At 46.3% G+C, this 23974-nt stretch overlaps 1 protein-coding gene across 4 annotated transcripts in view; it reads left to right on the top strand.

Annotated features, from left to right (window-relative positions):
* The window catches only part of GPC4 (glypican 4), a 238069-nt gene that overhangs the window by 129994 nt on the left and 84101 nt on the right, over positions 1–23974 (top strand). The window contains exon 8 of one of the 4 annotated variants that reach the window (XM_032123487.1): positions 22112–23276. The exons of the other annotated variants lie outside the window; for them this stretch is intronic. Within the exon in view, the coding sequence (XP_031979378.1) occupies positions 22112–22287 (176 nt within the window). The 3' untranslated portion in view covers positions 22288–23276. Of the gene's footprint in view, positions 1–22111; positions 23277–23974 lie in introns of those variants that run through there. 4 annotated transcript variants of the gene reach the window in all.

The following is a 23974-nucleotide window of genomic DNA, read 5'->3' on the forward strand; positions in this document are numbered from 1 at the left end:
GAAGATTTACTCTTCCAAAATATCTGTGTTAGGCAGCAACAAAAGTTGTCTTGGGAACAGATGGATTTGGCAGAATTAAGCAGAAATAGTTTGTCCTGGGAAGGGAAGTTGGCCTCATCCCATGAGATATGTGTGCAATAAAGATATATAAAGATGGCTCTGGAAGTCTGTGTATGTAAAACAGCTCCCCTGCCTGGCTGCTGCTACTGCAATAACCTGCAGTTAGTTTTCCTCTCGGCTGTCCCTTGGCTATTTCTAAGGGGAAGAGGGAGTTTGTAGGTTAAGCCCCCAAGGAAGCCCCAAGTTTTCCTGCACCTTGCCCATTTGCAGCCAGACCCTTTGTGGGTTTCCAGCAATTCATACCATACCTAGGCGCTATTTGAAAAATCAGCACAGTCTCCCCCATGACTTACCAGATCTGTAACTCTTTAGTCTAGCTCGCTTTGCCACTGATTTATTCTCTTGGCAGGATTTTTTCTGAGTGCTCTCATCAAATTACAGGCTTGAATATTGCCTCTGAGCTGTCCAAGTGTGGTCTCTTCCCAGGTGGAAAGGCTGTTTGCTGGTAGCCCCTTTCTCCATGTTACAAAGGTGGTTTTGCTTCCAAATGGGAATATAGGCACGTCACAGGGCAGGGGAGGTCTCTGTGTTTGTGTGGTGTCCATGCCCTGTGTGGGCACAGAGTGGGAACCCTGTGTTTTCTGTCCTTCACCATGTTTTTGGAAGCTGCTCTGAAACCCTGTGAGTTGCAACTTTCATCCTATTCTGCTTTTAAACAACTCCAAATGCCCCAGTAAAGCATTCCATGTTAGAGGTCTCAGTGCTGAGATGTTCCTACAGCTCAGCCTTTGGTGACCTTCCTCCCCTCACTCCATCTTCTCCCAGATTTATTTCAGGAGGGTGCCATCAATCCAAGCTCCCTCCCTGAGGCTGCTCATTTTGGGGGTCAAACATGTACCGGGGGGTTCCCCTGTCAAGGTGGTGGCTGTGAGTGGCAGAGGGGGAGGCCAGACAAGGTCGCTTTGGGTGCTGCCCTCCTGGTTTCTGCTGCTCATTTCTGTGGGAAAAGTTCCTTAGAAATGAGCTTTTGTGCTGGAAGAGGGGATGCTCCCAACATGGGAACAGCAATCAGTCTGCCGAGGGTCACTCCATGTGTGTACTGGGAGACAGACCAACACTAGTTAAAATATTTACAAGATCATGTATTCCCATCCTTTACCACAATGATCACTGCTCTGCCAATGCCTCAAGGGTGCCCCTGTCCCAGTACCTGTATCTGCTGACACTGCTCTGCTCCATTTACTGCTGGGTCTTGGGCTGTTCATCCCTCTGCTGAGACAGGCATTTTCAAATACCTGAATGACTTTTAAAATACTCCTTCCACAGGTGGGACATATCCCCATCTGTGTGGGTTCTGCTGACAGTGCAGGGCCATGTGGCTGTTGTCCCATCCTCATGAACAGCCTGCAGGCTTGGATGGTCCTACTGTCAAATATCATGTATGCGGTATCAATATTTACTGTTCATGGCTCTGCTCAGCTTTCAGCAGGGCTGGCCTGTCCTTTGCTCAGGCACCAGGTGAGCTGGGTTGGATTGACACAGCATCCTTCCCATGAGTTCTTCTATCTGCTAAAAGCTTTAGCACTTAGCATTTTAGTAGCAGAAACTTTTTTTTTATTATTTTTCTTTTCTCCAAAGAGAGTGCTGTTGATAGCAGAAACATGCTGTTTTACAAGACATTCATCCTGTCCCAGGGTGAAAAAATGACAAGGCCAAATGTCAGCTAGATTATCCTGATGGAAGAGCTGGAATTGTACCAACTAAAAAAATGCAGTAGCCTGATTATTGCTTTTCTATTTCAAATGTTTGTGTTTATTGAATTTTTCTTTTAATGAAGATTTGGTTGAAAGTCAAGAATTCCTCATCATTGTCTAAATAAAAGCTGAAAGATGGAGAGGGAGTCACATGTAGCAGTTGACTGATGCTCTGATTGAGTGGCAAGTTCATTAATTTACTTTTGACGTCAGCAAAAAAAGATTTTTTTTATTGACAGACTGGGAAAATTATTGGTGGTGTTTGGAGAAGGGCTTGTTCATAGCATCCTTCAGCTAGCTGTGACTCTTGCAGGCCTCAGACTGTACACAGTGTGTATATTTTGAAGGGTTCTTGTGACCTCTGTGCCCTGAGTTCCTCCAAAGAAACACTAAGTTCACAACTGAAGAAGCAGAAGGTCATCTATCAGAATTTGTACTTTCAGAAAAGCTATATATGTGCAAAAACCATTGGTGGAATCAGCAAGTAAGTCCACTGAACATATTAATCTCATGGTTCTATTTTTTTTATTTCAATTGCACTTCAATTTTTAACTGTTGTTTAACTTTTTCAGTGTTGTGCTTACAAATCCAAGCCCATCTGAGCAATTTGTATCTGGTATTTTCAGGACTTCCTCTGCCTCAGTCCATTCTCACCCAAAGCAAAGAATGATGTACCATTTTTAAAAAGCTGAATCAGAGGAGGGGACATTCATAAATCACATGAAGCATTACATTCCCAGTGTGAGCAGACACTGGTCTAAATCCTTCTTTTGGAAGATGAGGCTGATCTGTGGGCTCAGTGTGAGGAGACTGGGTGGGGCTGAAGGGCTGGAAACACACTAAAGGTCAGATGAGATGATGCTTCTGCTGTAACACGTAAAAATATGCCAAGGTCTTTGGGAATCCGTGATTGCTCATCACTCCCAAATGTTTATAATGCCAATCTGCTGGCAAAAGCATCTAGTTAGGCTGCAGGTTTGAATAACAGTTTGTACTATGCCAGGGTGTCTAAGGAGATACTTTTCAACAGTGTCATTTGGGAGCTAATGTTTCTTTAAATTGTTACTGCATGCAGCATCTTACAAGACTGAACGCCTCAAAACAATTTCAAGTATGCAAAAATGTGCCCAGTTGCAATAGTGATGGCCATATTTTTCTTTAAAGGATGATGAATCTGTTTTTTGTGGCTGAAAACATATGAATTCTGATGAAGTTGGGAAACACAATTCCTGACTTGGATACATTCTTGCTTTTCTTTTTTTTGCTGTTTTTCCTTGTGGAGAGGCAAAATAGTTTAACTGGTTTTCTTTTTAAAGGACAACAATAAAGGCATATTTCAGACAGAAGCAGATCAGGTGCTACTTGCTAAAGGCCTGATAAGATAACCTTACACTGATGGTCAGGGTACCGTATCTGCACATTTTGTTGTACAAAGGGAGGTTTGTCTGCAAGCTCGATAACAATATAACATGTTGATTGACTTTGCACATAGGAGAGGGTGCCCCTTTCATGAGTGGCTTGGCTTTTACTAATGCCTTACTGCAGGTAAGCTGATAAAAGCGATTATGGGGATGTAATAAATGACACAGCCCTGCTCAGCATTGTGGGAGAGGGCTCTGGCCCTGGAGTGTGTTCTGGCTGCCCTGGTTGATGTATGTGCTCAGCACTTGTGTCAATGTGCCAGCACTCAGCTGTAAAACATCACAGGATGTCCTGTGGGCACAGGGCTGGGTCATCCCTCTCCTGCCCTATGCCTGCTGCAGCTCCTGTTCCCTGAAAATGTGCTCAAGGCCAACTTGGTCTGAGCAACCTGCTCTAGTGGAAGGTCCCTGTCTGTGGCAAGTGTGGTGGAACTAGATGATCTTTAAGGTCCTTTTCAATGACAAAAGAAGACAAGTTCACAGAACTAAGGTCCATCAAGGACTAAAAAACATGTCTGCCCAAAAAGTGTCTTGGGGTGTCTTGGTTTGAAAGACAGGTGTCTGCTAAGGAAGGCAGGAATCTCCCTTGAAATGAAAAAAAAATTGCAACCCCCTTCCCTCTGAGTTATTATAATTTTGAAATTAAGGGGCTTTCAGGCAAAGGTATGAGGAATAGGAATAACAGTTCTTTACTATTATATATCTATATGTGTATAACCAGTCAAACAAACAACAATAACTATGGCAGTAACAGCAAACAATCACAAACCCAGTCCCAGCCTTCTCGGCTGTCAGGCCCTTTCCCCTCGGGTGCAGTTCCGCTCGCAGCCGGCAGGGGCGCTGGCGGCTCCCGGTGAGCAGGGCAGGTGCGATGGTTCCCCCGCGGCTGCAGGGGGCGCTCCGGAGCGAGCTCGGGGAGCACGCGGCACCGGTGCCCCGGGATCCCGGGCAGGGATGGGACAAAGGCTTCACAAACCCCTGGGCAGCCGATCCCAGTGTCCGGCCGGACCCTCGGGAACAGCAGGCTGGAATAGCAGGGACGAGCACAAATCCCTGGGTGGCAGAGGAGATGTATGGAACTCTGGAGCTGCGGTGGGAACCCCCGGAGGTCTGGGCAGGCAGGGTGTGCCGGGCTACAGAGTAGCGAAGGCTCAAAGCAACGGCGGGGGCAGGACGGTCGCAGCCTGGCTCCCAGCGGGGCAGGGAAAGGCGGGCTTGGGAATCCCGGGGTTTCTCCTGTAGAAGGAAGGCAGTCGAAAAAGCAGAAGTCTGCAGTGCTGATGAATTCCTTCCAGCCTCTCTCCCCATCCAAAACGCCGAGAACTCACAGCCCACAAGCCCAGGTGAAAGAGAGTAGTACAGCTGGACTCCTCCCTCTGTGGCCAGGTCTTTTGTTTTTCTTAAGCACCTGGTAATTTGTCCCCCTGGCAACATGTATGGGGAAAATTCTTTAAGAGAAAAAGAAAACAGAAGGAAAACTCCTGAAATCCCAACATGGGGAAATACAACTATGTAAATAGCTGAAGACACAATAAATGTTAGGCCAGGTGGCCCTGTCTCTTTGAAAGTGCATAGGAGAAGGCCCTGGTCTCTCAGCTGTGGCTGCTGCACTGCTGTCCATCCTCTTGCACTGAAAGAGATGTCCAGGAGAACAGATGATGTTTCAGGTGGATCATGGAAACCACTTACTGGAAACATTTTGGGTACAACTTTCAGAGCACTTTTGAGCCCTAAGGGGAAGAAGATGGGGAATGCCGAAATTCTCCAGGCTGCCTTAAAAAGCCTGACCTCTTGGTTCCCCTCTTCAAATTTGAACAAATGTGTTTGTTTTTGTGCAGGTGGTTATTGTGGCAATGACCTGGCAGTGCGAGTTGCAGCATTACATTGTGGCAGCAACCAACAGCTCTGGGGAGCTGGTGTTTACTTACATGTGGTTGAGTGAGAGTCTGCATGGCAGCATCTCCCTACCCAGGATCCAACAGGTCCCTACTTGCTGCAGACAGCAGCACCGCATTTTGAAAATTAGTTTTTTCATCTTTCCATAAATAAAAATGTGTGTATCTATGAAATAATCCAGCCTGATTAAATGAAGCTCTGAGCTAAATATCTGGTTGTAACCTGGGTGGAGGAAGATGCATTACTTGAGATGAGGTTTTCAAAATTAAATCAATGGACAGCCCATGCTGGACCTGTGCATAGACCTGACCATGGAGCCTGTTGCTGGTTGCTGTTGGTCTCCAGCAGAAAGAAACACAAACCTGCCCAGAAAGCAGCCTTTTTTTTAGTCCTTGCCAGAAAGGTATTGGAAAGGGGAAGGATAATGCTCTTCCAGAGAAACCTCCTAGGATCCTGGTGTTTTAATCCTCATTTCTTTCTCTCTTCTCACCCCTTGCTTTGCAAATGAAAATAATATGAATTTAGGTCTGGTCTGCAAATCACTCATCAGTCGGTGCATTACCAGGATAGGATCAATTACTGAGTCAACACTGCTCCGTGTGCTCCAGAAACAGAGGATCCATCATCTGTCAGGCAGGAGCTCTCCTCGGCTGTTGTGCATTAGCCCTGAGCTGTGCACACACATCTGCTGGGGCTGACACCAGGAGTAACATGAATGGAACCAGGTGTGTTTGCCTGAGCACAGGCTCCCCTGATTCCCAGGTGTATCTCCAGCAGATCCCCAGCCCTGCGCACTGGGATGGATGAGCTGTGAACTAGAGGGATGTCCTCCTTCCCACACAGTGTCTGCCACATACTGGGCTCTGCCTTCTCCCTCCATTTCTGGCCTGGGGCTTTCACAGCTTGAAGGAGAGCCCAGATGGTTTTCTTCCACGGGAACGAATTTCAGGCAACCAAATGCTTCTGGAGTGTGCTGGCTTTGCCAGCTTTTCTTGGTCTGTGGGGCATCTTCCTTGGGGCAAAAGTGCCCTGGCTTCAAAGTTTAACCTCCCCTCATGTTGCTTTTAGGGCAAGCCAGAAATTTTCTGATGGGAGACTTTGTGTTGCAAACTGCCTCTACTGGAACTGGGAGGCAGTGAAGCATGCTGGAGTTTTGGATGGGATTTTCTTGCTTTGGAATAAACTGAGACATCTTTCTTTGCTCTTGCAGCAGGGAAGTGAAGCAGCAGCAGCCTGTAGCACAAGGTAATGCTGTCTGCTTTCACTCCACAGTAGCTTCTTGTCTAAAAGTCTGCTTGAAATGATGTTTTTAGTTATACCACAGAAAAATAATTTAAAAAAAGAAGTCCAAATGAATTGATTGGACTTTGTTGGAGTGGTATGTCAACTTGCCTTTTAAAAATTTTTTTTTTATTTAAACAACAGAAAATTTGGACATGGTTTGCTTTTGTTCTGCTTTGGAGCAGTAGCACATTCCCCTTCTTCTATGAGAATGGAAATCTGGCATATTCACCAGCTTCTGTTGTTTTAAAAAGTGTCTTCAATGGTATTTGGAGTTCTCAATGACATCTTGCTGTCTGTTCCTGCTTTTCATGTGCTCTTTGCTTCCCATGGGACCTGGGATGATGCTCTGCCCTTCCCCCCCACAGGAGGCTAGGCCGGTGCCTAGTACAGAGTTTGAATGCAAACCCAGCAGCACCTTCCCTTTCCCACACCTTCCTTCCTTGGAGGGCCCTGTCTGTGTATCCCATCTCCAAGCAGGTGGGAGCTGGTGCCTGAAGCACTGCCTTGGGGCTGACTCTTTGCTGGGTGCTAAGGGACCCTGTGCACCACTGAGTGCCCACGATGCTGCTGCATCCATTGGTGGTTCTGTGCTGTGATGTGTGGGGATGGATGTTTTGCAGTGGCAGGTACTGCTGGCTGCTGAGCATCAGGTTTGGCAGCTGGACATATTGTCAGGGCATCTGTCACTGCCTCAGTCCAGTGCAGGAGTCCCAGCAGGATTTCTAAAATGTGAATTACAACTGCAATGTGAGACACATCCTTTAGCTTTACTGTTTTTATTTCTCCCTCCTTCCTGTTTGAATTCAGTATCTCGAGTCTCTGTAAAGCTTGAAGCTATTTTGCTTGTGTCTCATGGATACTGGAGACACTTCCTGCATGGGGAAGCAGACATCTGCTCCAGCCTGTTTTTGGAGTTTTTTGTGTCAGACAGCCTGCAGTTGGCAGGTGGGAGCCAGTGGTTATTATCAGAATCTGAGTAATATCCTCTGTCTCCTTAATAACTCTCTGCCGGCTGCTCTGCAGCTTTGGTATGTTTGCTCGTCCTCTTCTGGTTCTCTGTAGATCATTCCAGTAAAAAGTAAATAAAAAAAAGGTTTTGTGCTCCCCAAAGTCATTGCAGAACACAATCTGCAGTATCTCTTCTCTTGTTCACATAAATCACTGCTAAAGCGTGTGCAGAGAATGTGAAAGAATGCATTTACACCCAAAATGCTCTCCCCTCCCCTTCCCTGTACAAGCAAACTTCCCCACTTGTGCACCAGTGCCTGTTCTCAGGGAGCATCTGATGCACTGTTGCCTTCCGTGTCCCTTCCTGAGACTCGTAGCTTTATTTAGCTATTGGCTTTGGTGACAGTCAGAAAGCTTTGCCCTGGACAGTTGAAGTCTGGCAGCTCTTGTGGGGATGGAGGTCCTGAGTCTGCCCCCTCCATGCATCTGTTTGCTGGTTTGGATTCCCTCCTTCCCACCCGTCATTGGCTTTATTTACCCCAGAATCATCAGGGATGCAGCCACTGCAGTTATCAGACTTTTTATCATACTTTTTCCTGGGCCTCAGACCCGTCCCCCAGGTCTGCTGACCTTTGTGTTTCCAGTGAATAAATACCAGCTGGTGGGTCAGGTTTTGATCTTGGAGGTTCAGCTGATATCTCTAAATGTTTTTTATGGCAGCCCTGAGCAACTGAAGGCAGCAGAGGTGGTACAGCACTGTGGGCAGAGTGGGTCTGGTGCAGCCTGGAGTTCCCAGCTATAAATAATTCCACTGAACTTGGCCCTTGGGTGCCTGTGGACTTCAGCACCAGCTTAAGTATCATGTTGATACTTAAGTGTCTGCTGGGCCAGACATCTAATATTATTAGCAGACACTAAATAGGTCTCTCTTATTTAGCAGCCTTAATTTATAAAATCAGGCAGAAGTGCTCTTGGAAGAGGAGTGCTGGAAAAGGGAGCATAGCAAGCTGTGAGTTTCTAATTTGCCGGATCAGGCCCCTGGAGATCCATGTGATCTGGTGCAGTAGAGGCAGTGCTATTGCAGTGACTCATAAACAGATGTGCCCAATTTACATTGCAGCTTAATACCTTTGTTTAAAAAAATTGGCCTTTTTTGAAAGACAAACGTGTTAAATCAGATGTTTCCAGTAAAACAAATACTTGTGTGATTTACAAACAACTCCCTACCACCAGAACTCATAACAAATGTGGAAAAAAGAAAAATGGTTCTGTGTACCAAAAAAATCCCAAAATAAGGAGATAGCAAGGCAGTATTGCTACACACGGAAGGAAAATTACTGCTGTGCTTGGGTTGGAAAGCAAGAGGCTAGAGCCTGATTTCGGTTGCTAATAACTAAGATTAACCCCGACCAGTTGCACACATTAAGGAGCAGAAACCTGTCTGTAAAAATACTTAACCAGCTCCTGTTATGTAGGATATGGAGTAACTGGGACCACTATATGGGATTGCCTGGAAGCTCCTAAATCTCCTCCATCCCATTGAGACCTGCACTGGGGGACTGGATGGCTGCAGGATGGCGCTAACCCTAAAGCAGAGCTAACAGATACAGCCCCGAGAGCAAGGCCTGCTCTAAGGGACCCCTCACTGGGCATCTCCCCCACAGGAGGGATGGGCTGCACAGGGGGATGCTGTCTCTGCCTCTGCTTGACCTGCAGCTCAGGTGTGCCTGTTCGCCTTCTCCTCCCTGTTTTTGGGAGGGCAAAGGCAGGCATGCGCTGAGAAACTCATGTTGTTTCTGGTCTCTTTGAATTCACTTCCTGCCCAGCTCCTGCTTGCCCTGCAAGCCCACCACTCGTGTTACAATTTGACACCCCATGTGGTCTTAATGGGTTTCCCAGGCCACAGCTCCAGCACAGCCACCACTTTTTGTTAGCTGCAGGGTCTGGCAATCCCCCTTTGCCTTCCAGCTCTCTCAGGCACAGGTACCATATTTTTTTAATGCACTTGTCACCCATTTCATCCAAGCATTTGTTGCAAAAGAAACAGTGACAGCAGATGTTTGTGGTTTGGCAGGCTGCTCATCTGAATCCATTGTGAGTGCCCTGGGCAAATGGCTCGTCCAGCTTCTGAGAGGACATGAAATCATCCAGGCAGACGGAAAGACAGGGAGGCATCCAGCAAACATGAATGGAGCAAAACAGGGGAGTCAGGAGGCAGAGAGGATTTTGTTTATTTACTGGAGCATTGCAGGAGAGTGACAAAGGCTGTGTCAGATGTGTGGATTTATTCCAGTGGAGGATACCAGCTCTGCAAATGCTGCAGTGGGGGTGGTTTCTGGAGCATCTTGGAGCACCTGTGCATGTTGGCGTGCCTGCCCATTGGTCTGCTTCCCATGGGTCTGCTGGGGATGCCTCTTGCAGCTGGAGAAGCTGGGAGGATAGGGCTGGAGGATGTCTCACCCAGGAACAGGTGACACAGCAGCCAATGGCCCACAAGAAAGCAACAAGGATGATGTGAGGAGCTCCTATTACTTCTTGGCACATGGATGTCTCATCAGGGGTGTCCAGTTCGTTATCAGGAAAAATGACTGCTAATGTCAGAAACTGTTGAGGAGTCCTTAGAAATCGGGACTGAGCGGATGCCCTGAAGGATGGCTGTGGGGTGGGACTGCCCCTTGCCCTTCCAGCTCCCTGGTGTGTCAGCTTTCCATGCCTTGCTATAAAGAGTGATTCAGACCCAAACCTCAAATGGCTGCCTTCTCAGGGGGACTTGCTGGGACGTGTCCAGAGGAATTATAAATATCCTGGGGGGAGGATTCTGCTGCTTCAGGGTGGCTTGGGGCACTCAGAGGTGCTTTTCTCAGCTCTCCTGTCAGTGTTTCAGAAACCTTGGCACAACCTCGGCTCAGTTTTAACCATTAGTGAATGGAGGCTTGTGCTTGGCTCTCAGGGGCCAGGAGGCTTTAGTGCTTAATTAATTTCTGCAAAGTGGAAGGTGTAATTAATGCCTGTGGTGTGCTTTGAGACCCTTGGGTCTCTTGGGCAGCATGAAATCTGGTTTGGTCTATGAAAATCATCACTGGCCAATACTACATGCCAAGCATGGCCAAGTCATCCTGTCACAATATCTGGGGGGTCTTTTGGTCTCTGCTGGTGTTGTTTCATGGAGGGCCATGGGCAGATGTAGCCCAAAATATCTTGTGTCCCCTCCATGCTACGACAGTCCCCAGTCAGTGCAAATTGTCCTGGGGAGGACATGGAGCCAAATGAAGAAAAAACTCCCCTCACTCCTTAAAAAGGGGGCATCTCTGTCTCCTTTCCTGCTATGCCCACACAGACTTTTGTGATTTGTTCCTGATTTCCCTTTGTTTTTCAGCAATTTCTTCAAAGAAAGAGGGAAATTTGTCACTAGTTGCTTAGTGCTGGTTTTAGAGCAAACCATCTTGCAAAGTCTAGGCAAACTGGGTTAAAAATTGATATATTTTGGCAGATTAGGAGAGCTAGGCAAATTTCCTTCCTGATATCTATAAAGCTTTTTTTTTTTTTCTTACTGTCAGCATTGTTTTTGTGGGTGTTAAACATGAACATAAAGGAGAATGCAACAGATTGCAGGTATGTCGAGTTCCAGCACAATCAACTGCCATTATTTAAAGAAGATGCTTTTAACCAAGTCTTTAAAATTCCCTCCTCATTTATCAATTTTCAGGTGTATAACTGCACAGAATTGCTCCCTGTCCCACCCCCTCATGACACCATCACTCATGCTCTGGGTGATCCACAGACATTTTACATCACCAAACATTAACAGAAATAAATTAACACTTTAAAAGCATAAATGTTGTATTTCATAGGAGTCAGTCAGGATATTTGGAAGGGAAAGAAATGTAAACAGAATGAAATTCTTAAGCAAGATTATTGATATGACAAGACTAAAGACCTTGGAATTCTGTGAAAAGTGCCTCTTTTCATCCCTCTAATAAGTCCATTACTTGCACTCGGGAATATTTTAAGGTCCTTTTCATGCTGAATCTGGAGTTGAGCATGCTTTGCATTTCAAGCTTTGTCTATGAATCAGTAGAAGCCAAAGTTATTTCTGCTTTAAAATAACAGGAGCAGGGAACAGCTAATCTCTTTTCATTCTGAGTCCTTACATTATTTTACTGGACAGAGTTTGTATTGGCTACAAAACAGGGCATTCACAAAATCTATGAGAAGGAATTTAGTCTAAGAATGAAGCCTAGATTGCAGTATGCATAAAGACTCCTTTTCCTAAGGCCATTAAGAAATTCCAAATCTGAGCTATTTCGAACAGTGACATTAAATTAGCCTTGCTAATTCCAGTAATTCAAGCCGATAGCTGAGTTTACAGATCTACTAGATGAGGCCTTCCCATAATTACAATCTCAATGTGCTTTTCAGCTAAGGTGAGTTGGCACAAAAAAAAGATAAATAAATAAAAGGGGGGAAAATGCTCTTTCTGTTCTGGCTTTTGAGATGAATATCTCTAAAGAACAGTTAAGCAGCTGTATTGCACCAATAAGATGTCTCCTGTCCTAGACTGGTAAGTTCATTTTGCCTCTAATGTGCAAGTGAAATGCAGAGGAGAGACTGGATTTTTCCCTCCTTTGTTTTTTCTGTTGTCTCTTTACAAAGGACTATTGATGCTGCTGGTGCTTGTAGTTCAGTTTTTAGTTGTTTCTTTAGAGGTGGTAATTCTTCCTGGGAAAAGAGAGAGTGTGACTGGTTACCCTCTTTTGTGGACAGAAAAAACCCCAACCTTTGGTGGATAAATCCAGGTTAGAGCAGGTGGAACAATGATACAAAGGTGCAACCCTTATTATTCCTCTGGACAAAGATGTTGATTTGCAGATCCCAAAACAACTAAACATTCCCAGAGTGATGGAAAGGTTTTGAGAATATGTTTTCAAAGCCATAAAGCACAAAACCATGAAACAAATAAAAATTGAGTGTATTATTTAAAAGGGTGTTAATTTTATTATAACCAAGCTGAGGTAATATAAGGGCAAACGTAAGCATTCAGATCAGCACTTAACTCAGGCTGCAATGTTCATAAAATGTCCTTTTGATCAAGCTCTGAGTGTTTTGATCCTTATTCTATGAGCACCATTCAAAGTGACCTAACTGTAGCTCCAAACAGGCATCTGCAGCTGCAGAAGTCCTTGAGCAATAACAGGTCAGGAACTTGAATGTGTGCTCTGCCAGGAATGCTAATATTGCAATCCTTTTTTTGTTATTGTTGTTCCAAGTAAGAAGGAAAGGACAAAAACTCTCATGAAATAAAAATTCCCACCGGTCCTGCCACCATTGACTGTGGATACTTGAGTCAAAATAGTAAAAAAAAAAAGATTTTAATCTATCAGAATAATAATGGCATGGCTGCTAAATAATTTTATATCATCCCCACATGAGTGACCTTTCTCTTCTTGGCAACACTGTCACCACTGGCACATTGGTGATTTTTAGAAGACCACCCTAATTTAAGAGGATGTTTTTCTGCTGGGCACCCACAGGATTGGGTGCAAGTCCAGCAGCTCATAAAACCATGGCAGCACATTGCACAATCACATGGACTCTGTTTGGAGTAGGGATGGACCAAAACTGCCTGGCAGTCATCCCCTCCTCTTGCTGTTGCGGGCAGGTTTCCTACCACTGATGCACGTTGTCCACAGGCTCAGGTATATGCAGGAGATTGTGCCCCAAAATAGTGCTTAGGGCAAAATCAGGTAAAAACAGCTCTGCTGTTTTTAGGGGCTGGAGGGAGCTGCTTTTGCTCCCCAAGGTTGCAGTGATGGTTGAGGAGGAGTGAGGTGGGGTGAGGGGCACAAACACTTTTTTTCTGGGGCAGTGAAGAAATGGGGGAGGCTGAAATGCAATTCTTGCTTTCCAGGAAACTCTTATCTCTAATCTCTGTAATCCATTTTAGAGAGGATTTTGTGATTTTGAAGGGATTTACAAAGTGGATTACATAGCCTTTTTATTTTGATTTTCCATTGTGATTGTGACATTCCTGAGAGAGAGCCATGATTGCTTCAGATAGGATGGAGAAGGAGGCATTTATGGACTTGGACCTTGGAGCTCTATTGAGTTGTCACCTCCATGTTTCACTGCTTGCTGGGTCAATGGAGGTGTCCCCAGAACAATCTGGATGCTCCCACATGAGCATTGTGTCCTCCTCCCTGGGATCTTCTTGTGGCTGTACAAGCTGACTCGGGGAGATGCCAGGCAGAAGCCCAGGGCCAATCCCCTCCATCCCTTGCTCACTCCTTCTGGAGCAAGAGCAGTCGAGGTGGTCTCCTTGAGCTCCACCATGGTCCCAAGCATGACAGGGAGATCCTTGGCCCCCAGGAAAGAGTGAGTGTGATGACACAGGTCCAGCACAGCCCAAGCACTGCAGCCACAGTGTCCTGGTGCTCAGCAGGGATGATACTGGGATTCCCATTAGAACTGCCACCACCATTCAGATCCAGCTTTTAGCACCATCATTCCACCGGTGCTTTGGGGTCAGGGTTTGCTCTCGGCCTGGGAGGGAGGCAGGGAGCAGAAATCAGTCAGGGTTTGTGTCAGATGTTACAGGCACCCAAAAAGCAGCTGGGTTTAATTTGGGTCTTTCTCTGCAGCCATGCAATGCAAAGCCAGGTCCTGGTTTCAGACTAGAGAGGCTGTTCCTGGGGGTGCTTCCAGTGCAGGGAACATGTCCTGAAGCAGTTAAAATGTTCCAGCCTATGAACCCAAACCTTCTTCTATGTAAAGCAGAAAGGTTGGGTATGGTGGTGTTTCCCAGGGCCTTCTGCATTACCCCATTTATTTATACACTGAAGTCACTTTAATGTTGTTTTAATGCAGGTCCAGGATTATTTATTTATTTATTTTATTTATTTATGCAGGTTAACACAATGAAAAAAGCCAGGCGATGCTGTCGCCACTTGGCTCCCTTCCCTTGGCAGCTCTCTCACCTCAGCTCCTGCTCTATGCAAACATTCCCCTGGCATGGACAGGGGGACCTTGCTGTCCATCCATGCCGGTGATCCTGGGCAGTGTCTGAGCACAAAACCTCAGGAAGTTTCTCCAGGAGCAGAGGCAGGCTGAGCAGAGGAGCATGGAGTACAACCATGCCTGAGCCTACCTGCCAGCTCTACTGTGGGCTGGGCAGCTATGTCCATGCAAACCCAAATTCTTTGATTTTTACCTGAAATCTTACTTGAGATCTTTCCCTTGGCATCATGAGTTGTAGCCTGGTGGAGTCTCTGGCAGTTTGATCCTTGGGCTGGAGTGCTGCTCAGGCACTTTTTTTACATGTGTGCTCAAGGGGCAAAACAGCAGCTGCCTTGGATTCTCTTTTCCTTAAAAGCATAAGGCATTGATGGATGTCCAGGGATTTTTCACTGAGTGTAGACATTGCACAAAGTCCTTGTCTCTTCTGATTGAAGAGGCACATTCCAGGATTCCAGGTTGCCTACTTGAAGCAGGAGTGGCACAAACCCCTGGTCTCCGTGGGCACTTTCAGGTCTGGTTTCCACACACAGTGAGTCACAAAGGAAGGTGTCAGATGTTCCTGGGTGCCATAATACCACCGTGAGTTTTCCAGTCAAGCATTGAGAAATATCCTTCTGCCTTGAGGGCTGCTTTTAGTGCCTAACATCTGGAAGGCAGCAACCATTGCATCCCCCCTAGGACTGCATTTTGTCAGGTCTTGCTGTCTCTGAATGTCCTGAGCTTAGAGAGTTGAAGGCCAGCATGTAGCAAGAAAGCACTTTCTCTCCTGGTCATATCCAAGAGCTTTTGGGGAAGAAAAGGTGAAGAAGAAAATTTCAGTTAGATGGGAGTATGTTGTTTTCAGTCATTAGAGGGAATATGAAGCATTTAATTTTGCTCTGCTGTCATTGGGAACCTTACTTCCCAAAATCAAGACCATACAGAGATGTCTCAGGTGACAGCAGAGTGATCAGAAGGGATCTCTTTGTGATTTATATCTTGAAGGTCTCCAAATGGGAAGAAGATGACTCCACATCTGGGTGGGCTGAGGTACTGGGGGATCTGCAGGACCATTGCTTGACCCAGTCCTATATTGCTGCCACTTAAATAATTTCACTTCTATTCACACTCTTCTGTTTCCAGCTATTCCTCTTTTTGTTTCTTGACTCCTGCCTTTGTAAATGTTTTTGGCTGTACATGTTTAGCTCCCTATTTTTCAGTGCTTTTCTCCTAAGTTCCTTTAGGTAGCAGCTCTTCTGTGCTGTACGGCTGGATATCAGACAAGGGTAATGCTTCTTCATCAGCAAAGTACAAAGACTCTGGCACTTCCAATTAATAATGCTAATGAGATTTGTTAATTTTTAATAGATTACGTGAGTGTGTTCTGCTAAACACATTTTTGTGGCTCCACTCCGTGAGTGCAGTTCAGAAACTCTTTCACGCTCTGCCAAGGGGAAAATGAGTAATGCAATTGCAGGCACCAGATTCTCTTCAGGGTAGATCTAGAACAAACCAAGGAGCAAAGAAGAATGTAACAAGTACGTTTTCAAACATAGGCCCAGGCCATAAATGATGGCCCTTCCTTGCCACCAGCCTCTGACAAAGGTGGGGGGAAGGAGCAATTGCTGGAATTGGGGTCATGATGCAGTCCCTCTGCCTGTACACTGTGTTGGGTTTTGAGGGCATTTTATCCCTTTACTCCATCAAAATCTTGAGGACATGTGTGGAGAGACCTTTGTAGTAGTACTGGAGGCTGGGGGTCCAGGGTGTGCATAGTGGCTGCCTCGCAGAGTTTGTTGCCTCGTGTACCCGGAACAGCACCTGGTGACACCCCTGGCATGGGACTGAGATAGACCTTCCTCACATCTTGATCCCTCCAAATCAATTTACTGCTGCCTTCCAAAGAGCATCGATCCTAGGGGAACTTCCTCCCCAGCTGGTCCCAGGTTTGTGGTGGTATCTGTGGTCTCTAGGTCACTGGTGAACACATGCTGCAGGCCACAGGCCATTGGTAGCACACCAGCAGCCGAGAGGTGGCAAACAGGCAAGCGGGGGAAAAGTCTTGGTTTGCAAATCAGCAATCCCAAACCTGATTCCTTTGGGTTTCTGCCCAGGAAGTTGGTTTTACCACTTGCTGCTGAGCCACACCATGCTCTCTTGGCCATGTTGCCGATGCCAGCAGGGTGGTGTTGAGCTGGACTTTTCCTTCTTTTTTTTTCCAAATCCATATTGCCAAGAGCCGCACCTCCTAAATTGATGTGGAGGAGGTGGAAAAGCAGAGGCACAAGACCATGCACATGCTGCACATCCATCTCAGTGATCTGTGCCAACACAAGCCCCACGGCCAGCCCTGGCTCAGTGCTTTAATTATGCACTGGCGCAGCCACACCTACGGCTGGGCTGTTGCAACTCGTTGTGTAAGAAGACAACTGGCAAACCTGTTGGTGCTCCAGGATTTTAATGGTAATAAGCCAGAGGGCAAAACCTCCCTGATGAGATGAAACCATGCTTGGCTAGGTGTTTGGAAAAGTTTAAGGTGTTTTGGAGAAGCAGAATGTTGGGAATCTTGGCTGTATCCATGCAGTTGGCTGTTTGTGCCATGTAACCCAATGGATGGTTTCAAGTGTTGTCTTTCGGGAGGCAGAGGTGTGTTTGTAATTTGGGCTGTTTGCATGAGAAAACCAAATACTGCAGGCTGAGGTGAGCAGAGCTTTTGGTGTTCCAGCAGGAAAAGTTTGGGATGAAATTGGACTGTTCTTCAAGATTTCAGGTGCAAACACCTGTGAGAGTGAAATAGTTGGTACTGTAGAGAAGGAGAGATTTGGGAGCTAAGGTCAGGCAGACTGGTCTGTGGAATAACAGGCTCTTACACTTCACCTGGCAATGAGTCAACACTTTGGGCTTGACTCAAACATCTCCCCCTTTAAGAAATCCTGTCCTATTTTGGAGACAGCCAGTCTACTGCATCTATTGGCAACTTCCTCCCCACACTGAAGATGCTCGCTGCTTAAAAAAATTAAAGCAACACACTCTGGAGTTTGTCATTTTCAGTGGCAATGGTAACATGTGCTTTCCTAGGAAAAAACAGTCCTGAAGGAAAGATGTAGGCACATGTTGGCAGATGCAGAAGCTTGCCAACCTGCCCTACCTGTCTCTGACATTTCTACTTGATGTGTTTTGCACTCACTGGAAACACACGGTCATGATCTGTTCCCTTCACACCACAGGGTTTCCATCATCTGCAAACCAAGGCCATCACCACAGCAGCCCTGTTGGCTGAACACGCTGTGTTAGGCTTGATGATTTTGCCTTTGACAGGATTCCCTCGCACCCATCACCGCTGCACGAGGCACTGGCAGAGCTATCAAGTGACAGGGGGAGGTAGTTTTCATGCCTGGCCATCCATTATGTCTCTGTTACTATATTGGGTCCATCACTGGAACCATCTGCTGAGGCAGGCAGGCAGCCCAGGTGCCTGGCTGGGAGATGACATTCCCTGGCTCTGGGCTCTGGGCAGCAGCTGAGCCAGCCTGCGGCAGCAGGGCTCTTGGAGGTCATTTGCCAGAGTGACATTTGCTAGCAGTTCTTTGCTTAAGGCCATGTTGTCCTTTTTGGGGTGAAAAGGGGTGTTTTTCTAGGCAGTGGTGGATTTGGCAGAGGAAAGCCTGTGTGCCAGAACTCATCCTCCCAGCTTCTGCTGTGCTAGTTGCCATGGGACTTTTTATCCCAACTCAAACCCAACTTTCTCCCAGTTCAGCTGTATTTTGTAGCTGTCTCCAAAGCTGGTGGGGTTCAGCAAGAAGAGCTTTCTAATGATTCCTGTCCAATAAGATTGTGCAGAGTCAGTATGCCCAATTCCAGTCCTAATCCATGGGAAAATGCCACTGCTTTATTTTGTGGATGCAGAAGGCACGTGTTGTAGAGCTGGCGTTGAGTTTTGTCATCCACACTGCGAGGTCATTGAAGCTGTTGCTGTCCTGGGAGCAGAGCGCAGCAGCTTTGTGTTAGAGGGGCTTTGGTTACAAAAGATGCTTCCAGAGGGACCAGCTTGTGTGCGTCTGGAGACCTTTCACCAGCTGTGTGAGGATTCCAGGAAACTGTACGGCACGCTCGGCTTGCATGAGGGGGGGAGAAAAAAGCAGTGCTAATGATTGACTATTATTTTAAAGGGATTATCTACTCTGCAGCCCAGAGGACAAGAGGGGCCAAAATGAGTGAAGACTGAATTTGTAATTAGTGCAGATTGTTGGTAATACCCCCTGGACTCTGACTGATTATAAACAGAAACAGATTTTCCTAGTTTCCTGCCCTCCCCCAAAAGTCTTTGCATGCCAAAGGGCCACTTTGTACTGAGAAACTGATGCCAATGAATTGAGTGATCAGAGCTGGGGTGGTGGAGATGTTTAATGCAGAAAGTGGCTGGGTAGAGGGGAGGCAGAGGAGTAGCTTCTCTCACGTTATTTTGCAGTGTAAAGGCAAAGTTTTAGGTGGAAGTGTCCGAAATGGAGTATGTTGAAGGTTAGTTTCTGTTACCCCACCAGCTATCCTGCAGCTCCATCCCTGATGCTGAGGCTCTTTTGCTCTTGGTGGCTGTGGGAGCAGGAGGTGCAGCGATGTGGAGGTGACCTGGACTAACCAGGGATCCTAACAAAAGCTGGAAATCATAATGGAGCCCTCTCAAGAACTACCTGGTTAGAAACATTTGTTCATTTGGATTCCTGGATTTGAAATATGTTTATTATCAATAATATAAGCAGTAAGACCAGAGGCAATGGGCAAAAACTGATGGACAGGAAGCTCCACCTGAATATGAGGAAGAACTTCTTTACTGTGCAGTGACTGAGCACTGGAGCAGGTTGCCCAGAAAGGGTGTGGAGTCTCCCTCACTGGAGATATTCAAGAAATGTCTGGACTCAATCCTGTGCCATGTGTTCTGGGATAACCCTGCTTGAGCAGGGAGTTTGGACCAGATGACTCAGAATGATCCCTTCCAACCTTACCAATTCTGTGATTCTGTGATGTATATTTTTAAAGTTTTTATTGCCTGGATCGGCTGCCTGAGGTCTGTTAGAGGCTCATACTTTTTATTTTCCTTTCTTCTGATGTAGCAAAGGTCATTAGAAGTTAAGTGAAAAGGATTTGCGAGGGTTACAGATCCATTATTAATACAAAATAAAAGATGTTTGGCTAAATCTATCAAGCCTAAAAATACAGTTGGGCACAAATAAGGAGTAGGAAACAATGGAAGGAACAGTGAAAACAAACGGCACACCCAAGCACTAAACTTCTGAAGCAGTTAAACAAGGCGAGGAAAATAGCACTCTAATCTCTGATGACAAGAGGGTTTCTGTTGCCTTCTCTTTAATTTGGCCAGAAGGGAATAGTGAGAGAATCACCATCCCCATTTGGGTTATATGCCATGATTTAAAAAATTACCCTTACTCAAGCTGAGGTTAAAACCCAGAATCTGAGAATTTCCCACACAAAGAATATGTTTGAAATGCTCATTTTGGTACACCCTGGCTGAATATTTCCAACGGGATTCAGCTGCTGCATTGAGACCCTGCAGGAACTTGCATCTCATAAATTACATCCCAGAATGAGACTGTAAATGGGGCCATCAAAACCCTTTGTGCTGTTAAGGACCTTGCTGAAACACTCTTGTTTCAAATTTCTTTTCTAAAGGGAAGGCAAGAGTATTTACTCAGTTCCTGGGGACTTTTTTAGTTTTGCTAGGATGTCCAGTAAGAGAATATTCTGCCCCAAAAGCTCTCATGATCACTGGTCTGGGAGCGTGTGGGTGCCTGATAGTACTGTGACCCTTTTAGGTCTGTGAGCATCTTTTAGGTTTCAGGAACCATTGGAATGTGTGGAAATACCTTCCAAAACATACCAGGGCAGGTTGTGATCCAACATTGTGCCAGATGAGGAGTCTTGTGTAAAATAACCGACTGCAAAATAATCTGCTGTGATTTTACTAACTGCAAATCCCTTCACTTATTTTCCAGAAATGAGCTTGGGAAAATAAGGTGGTGCAGCCAGGCTGCTCCCAAACTGCCCTGAAGCCTGAGCATGCCTCATGCCAGAGGGACTTGTTCTTTCTGTGCTTAGAAAGCCTCCCAGCACATCCCTTTCAAGGTGGCACCTTTCTTCCCCTGCTCTTCCCATGGGTGTGCAGCACCAGAGGACAGCAGCATATCTGTACTCTTTAGAAGAAAAGCAGGAAAGTTGTGGAAAAGAGGAATTGCAATATTTGTGGTAATCTACTCAAGAATTCAGTTTACCAGGCGGGTTCTGCTTGCACCTGGCCCTCTGTGTGCATGGATAACTGCTCCCTTTGAGCCATTTCTGACCCCATTTGATGGCCTGGGCTGACTCACTTGTCACGCTAACATCATTCTGCTTTTGTTTTGCAATGTTTGGGTATTTTTTTATTAAGAAATACTGCCTGTTTGCCTTGGCAGTGGTGTTCATTGGAATTATGTGGCATTTTTTATATAGAGTGTTTATTCGGTCTCTTGCATTCTTTTTCAGGGGTGGGGTGGGATGATCCAAACCTTTTCAACATGCTAGTGATCCAAGCGGCTTGTAAAAGGCTTGAACCAGGGTCTCTTCTGATGGAAACCACCAGTCTTCTCCAACTCCAAAGGGCAGGCTCTGAGTATGAGACAAACAGGCTTAACTGATTCCCATTTGGGTGTGAAACCTGGATCCCAGAAGGATCCAGCAGCAGCACAAGCAGGGGAGCAAGGGCCCCACTGCCTTGAGACAAACATGGGTGCACCCACTCAGTCCAGCTGATGGACAGGTTCAAATGCCCGAGGTAGATCTGGCTAATGGCATCTTAAAACACCTTTTCCTCTTTGTTCTTGGCCGGAGAATTGCTGGTGTTTTGTCTTTCCACATTGTCTATTTGGACTTCTTTATTCTTCTATATTGTCTCAGCAAGACAAGGGTGACTGTGAGTTAACTGCTCAGCAGGTCCCTTGCAGCCAGTGATGCGTTGCCACAAGCTTTTCCCTCTGCTAATGTCATGCTCCTTTGCCAGGAGGAATCAAAACTTTTATACTGGATGTTTTCTTGGATTGAAACCCACATGTGCTTCATCTCAAAGTCTCCATGTTGCAGCACCAGCATGCCCAGGGTGCATGATCCATTCACATTCCTTCCTTTGATGAGGTGGACCAGGGTTGGGATGTGTTCTCAGTGCTGTAAGGAGCATATTTTGCGCACTCTTACATAAGATTGCAGGAATGCAGAGCTCCTCAGGTCCGATAGCCAGGAGGTTTTGGTGAGCAAGGCCTTCTGCTGACTCTGGGTTTGGGGAAGTGATAGTGCTCACCAGGATTTCCTCACTCCTGCACACATCCTTGTTGTGCCAGGGGAGCAGACACAATTTGCATTGTGAAACACCCCCTCCAAAGCTCCACTGGCTTTCTTTGGGAGTAGCTCTCCAGTAAGGCACATGCCTTATATCTTTTGTTTTCTAACTGGAGCACAGTTGTGATTTTTTGGTCTCTCCAAGCATAAGGTTTGGTGTAGGGTACTGAGATGGGTGAGTGCAGGACTGACAAGATGTTTGGTAAGATCTTCTGGCCCATCAAGCCCTGTGATGCCTTTGACTGCACCCAGACCCAGCTGCCCTCAGCTGTGGCATGGGCTGCCCCCAGGACCCCAGCTTTTGGGGGGGCTGGATGTGCTGTATGTCAGAGTGTTGACGCACACCACTGACCACCTCTCTCCTTCTGCTTTCAGAGCTGGTGTACAACCTGGATATGGATGACATCTCTGCAAATAAGCAGCTTCTGAATCAGCAAAACAAAGACAGTGCTGCAGTCCCCAGCAGCGATCCTGGGAGTGTGGCCACCCACCCCAGTCCTGCTGCTGCCATTGCTCTGGTCCTCCTGTTGCTGTTGGGCCACCAGCCATGAGCAGTGCTGGTGGCATCACTCCGTGTTTCTCCATGCATTTTTTTAGTGAGGAAGATATTTGGAACCTATTCTGAAATATGCACATTTCCAAAAACAGGACAAATTACTTGAGTCAGTTTTTCAAGACTCTTCACAGAAAAAAAACCCAAACTAAAAAAGTGCTGGTTCATGGCAAACTAGTAAATATCTAACAGGGCTTTTTAAAGATAATCCTGTTTAATATAAGCAGATTCATATTAAATTGTGTTCCTCACAGTTTTTGGAGACACAGGTCTCCCTTGCTGTTAAGGTGAAGACTGTATTTCAAGTTGTTCGAACATACATGGGGTACAGAACACCTGTGGCTTATGAAATACTCTGAGCAAATATCATACCCCTGATCCTAGTTGGCTTAATACAGATTTTTTCTGTAGTTCAAGTGGTTTTTGTACTTACTCCAAATTCGAGTCCCACCCCTGGGAATTTGGTCAGGACATAACAGATCATGTGAAGACAGAGGATGGAGAAGATCAGACACACGGCAGGAGGAAAAATGCTGTGGATGAGAAGTTGTCATGCACTGGGATTGTGGTGGAGATGTGCTCCCCTGGGCACAAAGCCCACTTGCATCATGACAAGTTGCAGGTGATTTTGCTGCTCACCTCCCAGCCAGGTCCTGAAGCTCTTCAGTGCAGGTGGCTGATCCCCACCAGCATCCTTGTGGCACATGCAACAGCCTGGTTTCATTCTTCAGAAGTGAAGCACCTCCTTTCCCACGGGAAACCTGCAAACACAGCTCCAGCCAAAGCACAGACAGCAGGGATGTACATGCTGTGCTTTGCAGGGTGAATAATGGCTGTCCAACGTGTTGTGCTACAAAAGGGAAAAAGAAAAGAATTTACAGGAGCCTCAGGCAGATGAGACTCTTACTCATGTGTTTCTTTGCATGTTCCTTTACGTAAGCTATTCTAAAATAAAGATTGGTTGCTCTATAAGTGGTGCCCTGGAAATAGCCTCCCATGTGTGTGAGACAATAGCCTGTGTTGTACTGGAGTGGGCAGCCTGGGAACACCAACTCTGCCCAGCTCAGGGCCACCAGGGAAAGACTTGGCTTGGTCTGACTAAATGGATGGGCTGGGTTTGGTTTGGTTTCTGGCCAAGATATTGCATATTTCTGTTTCAGATCTGCGTTTACTAGAGTGATTATATCCACAGTATCTTAAGCTGCAGCATGTGCACGTACGTGTGCATACACCCCCTCGCTCGCATGTGCATGCTTCAAATATTTGTGTGCATTAGGCCTCTTTTACGGCAGCTTTATGGTTAGGAGAAAGTAGATAGTTCCAAACCATGTAGCCAGATGGTTTGGAGAATGGAAACTTTACCCAGTTTCAATGGTGGGGCTGATCTGTCTGACTCTGATTTGAAGCCTTGGAATGGTGTGAAGTGCATTGGGTTTGTGGCAGAAGGAGAGATGATTGTTGCCCCACTCCTCAGCAGGGAGATGTTAACTCACAGTTCACCGCTCCTGATGCAAAGGAACAGATCTGGGCTAACCCATGGCATGACCTGATGGTTTATTGTTGGAGACCAGGGTTTCAGAATCCTCATGTCCTATCCGCACCAGGGTGAGTGCTGGGGGTGTTTGGGCAGAGCTGGTGACATTCCTGTAAGGGCTGATTTTTTGCATCCATGCAGTATGATGTGT

Source organism: Corvus moneduloides, chromosome 14, assembly GCF_009650955.1.
Source record: "Corvus moneduloides isolate bCorMon1 chromosome 14, bCorMon1.pri, whole genome shotgun sequence".
NCBI classification, from domain to species: Eukaryota; Metazoa; Chordata; class Aves; order Passeriformes; family Corvidae; genus Corvus; species Corvus moneduloides.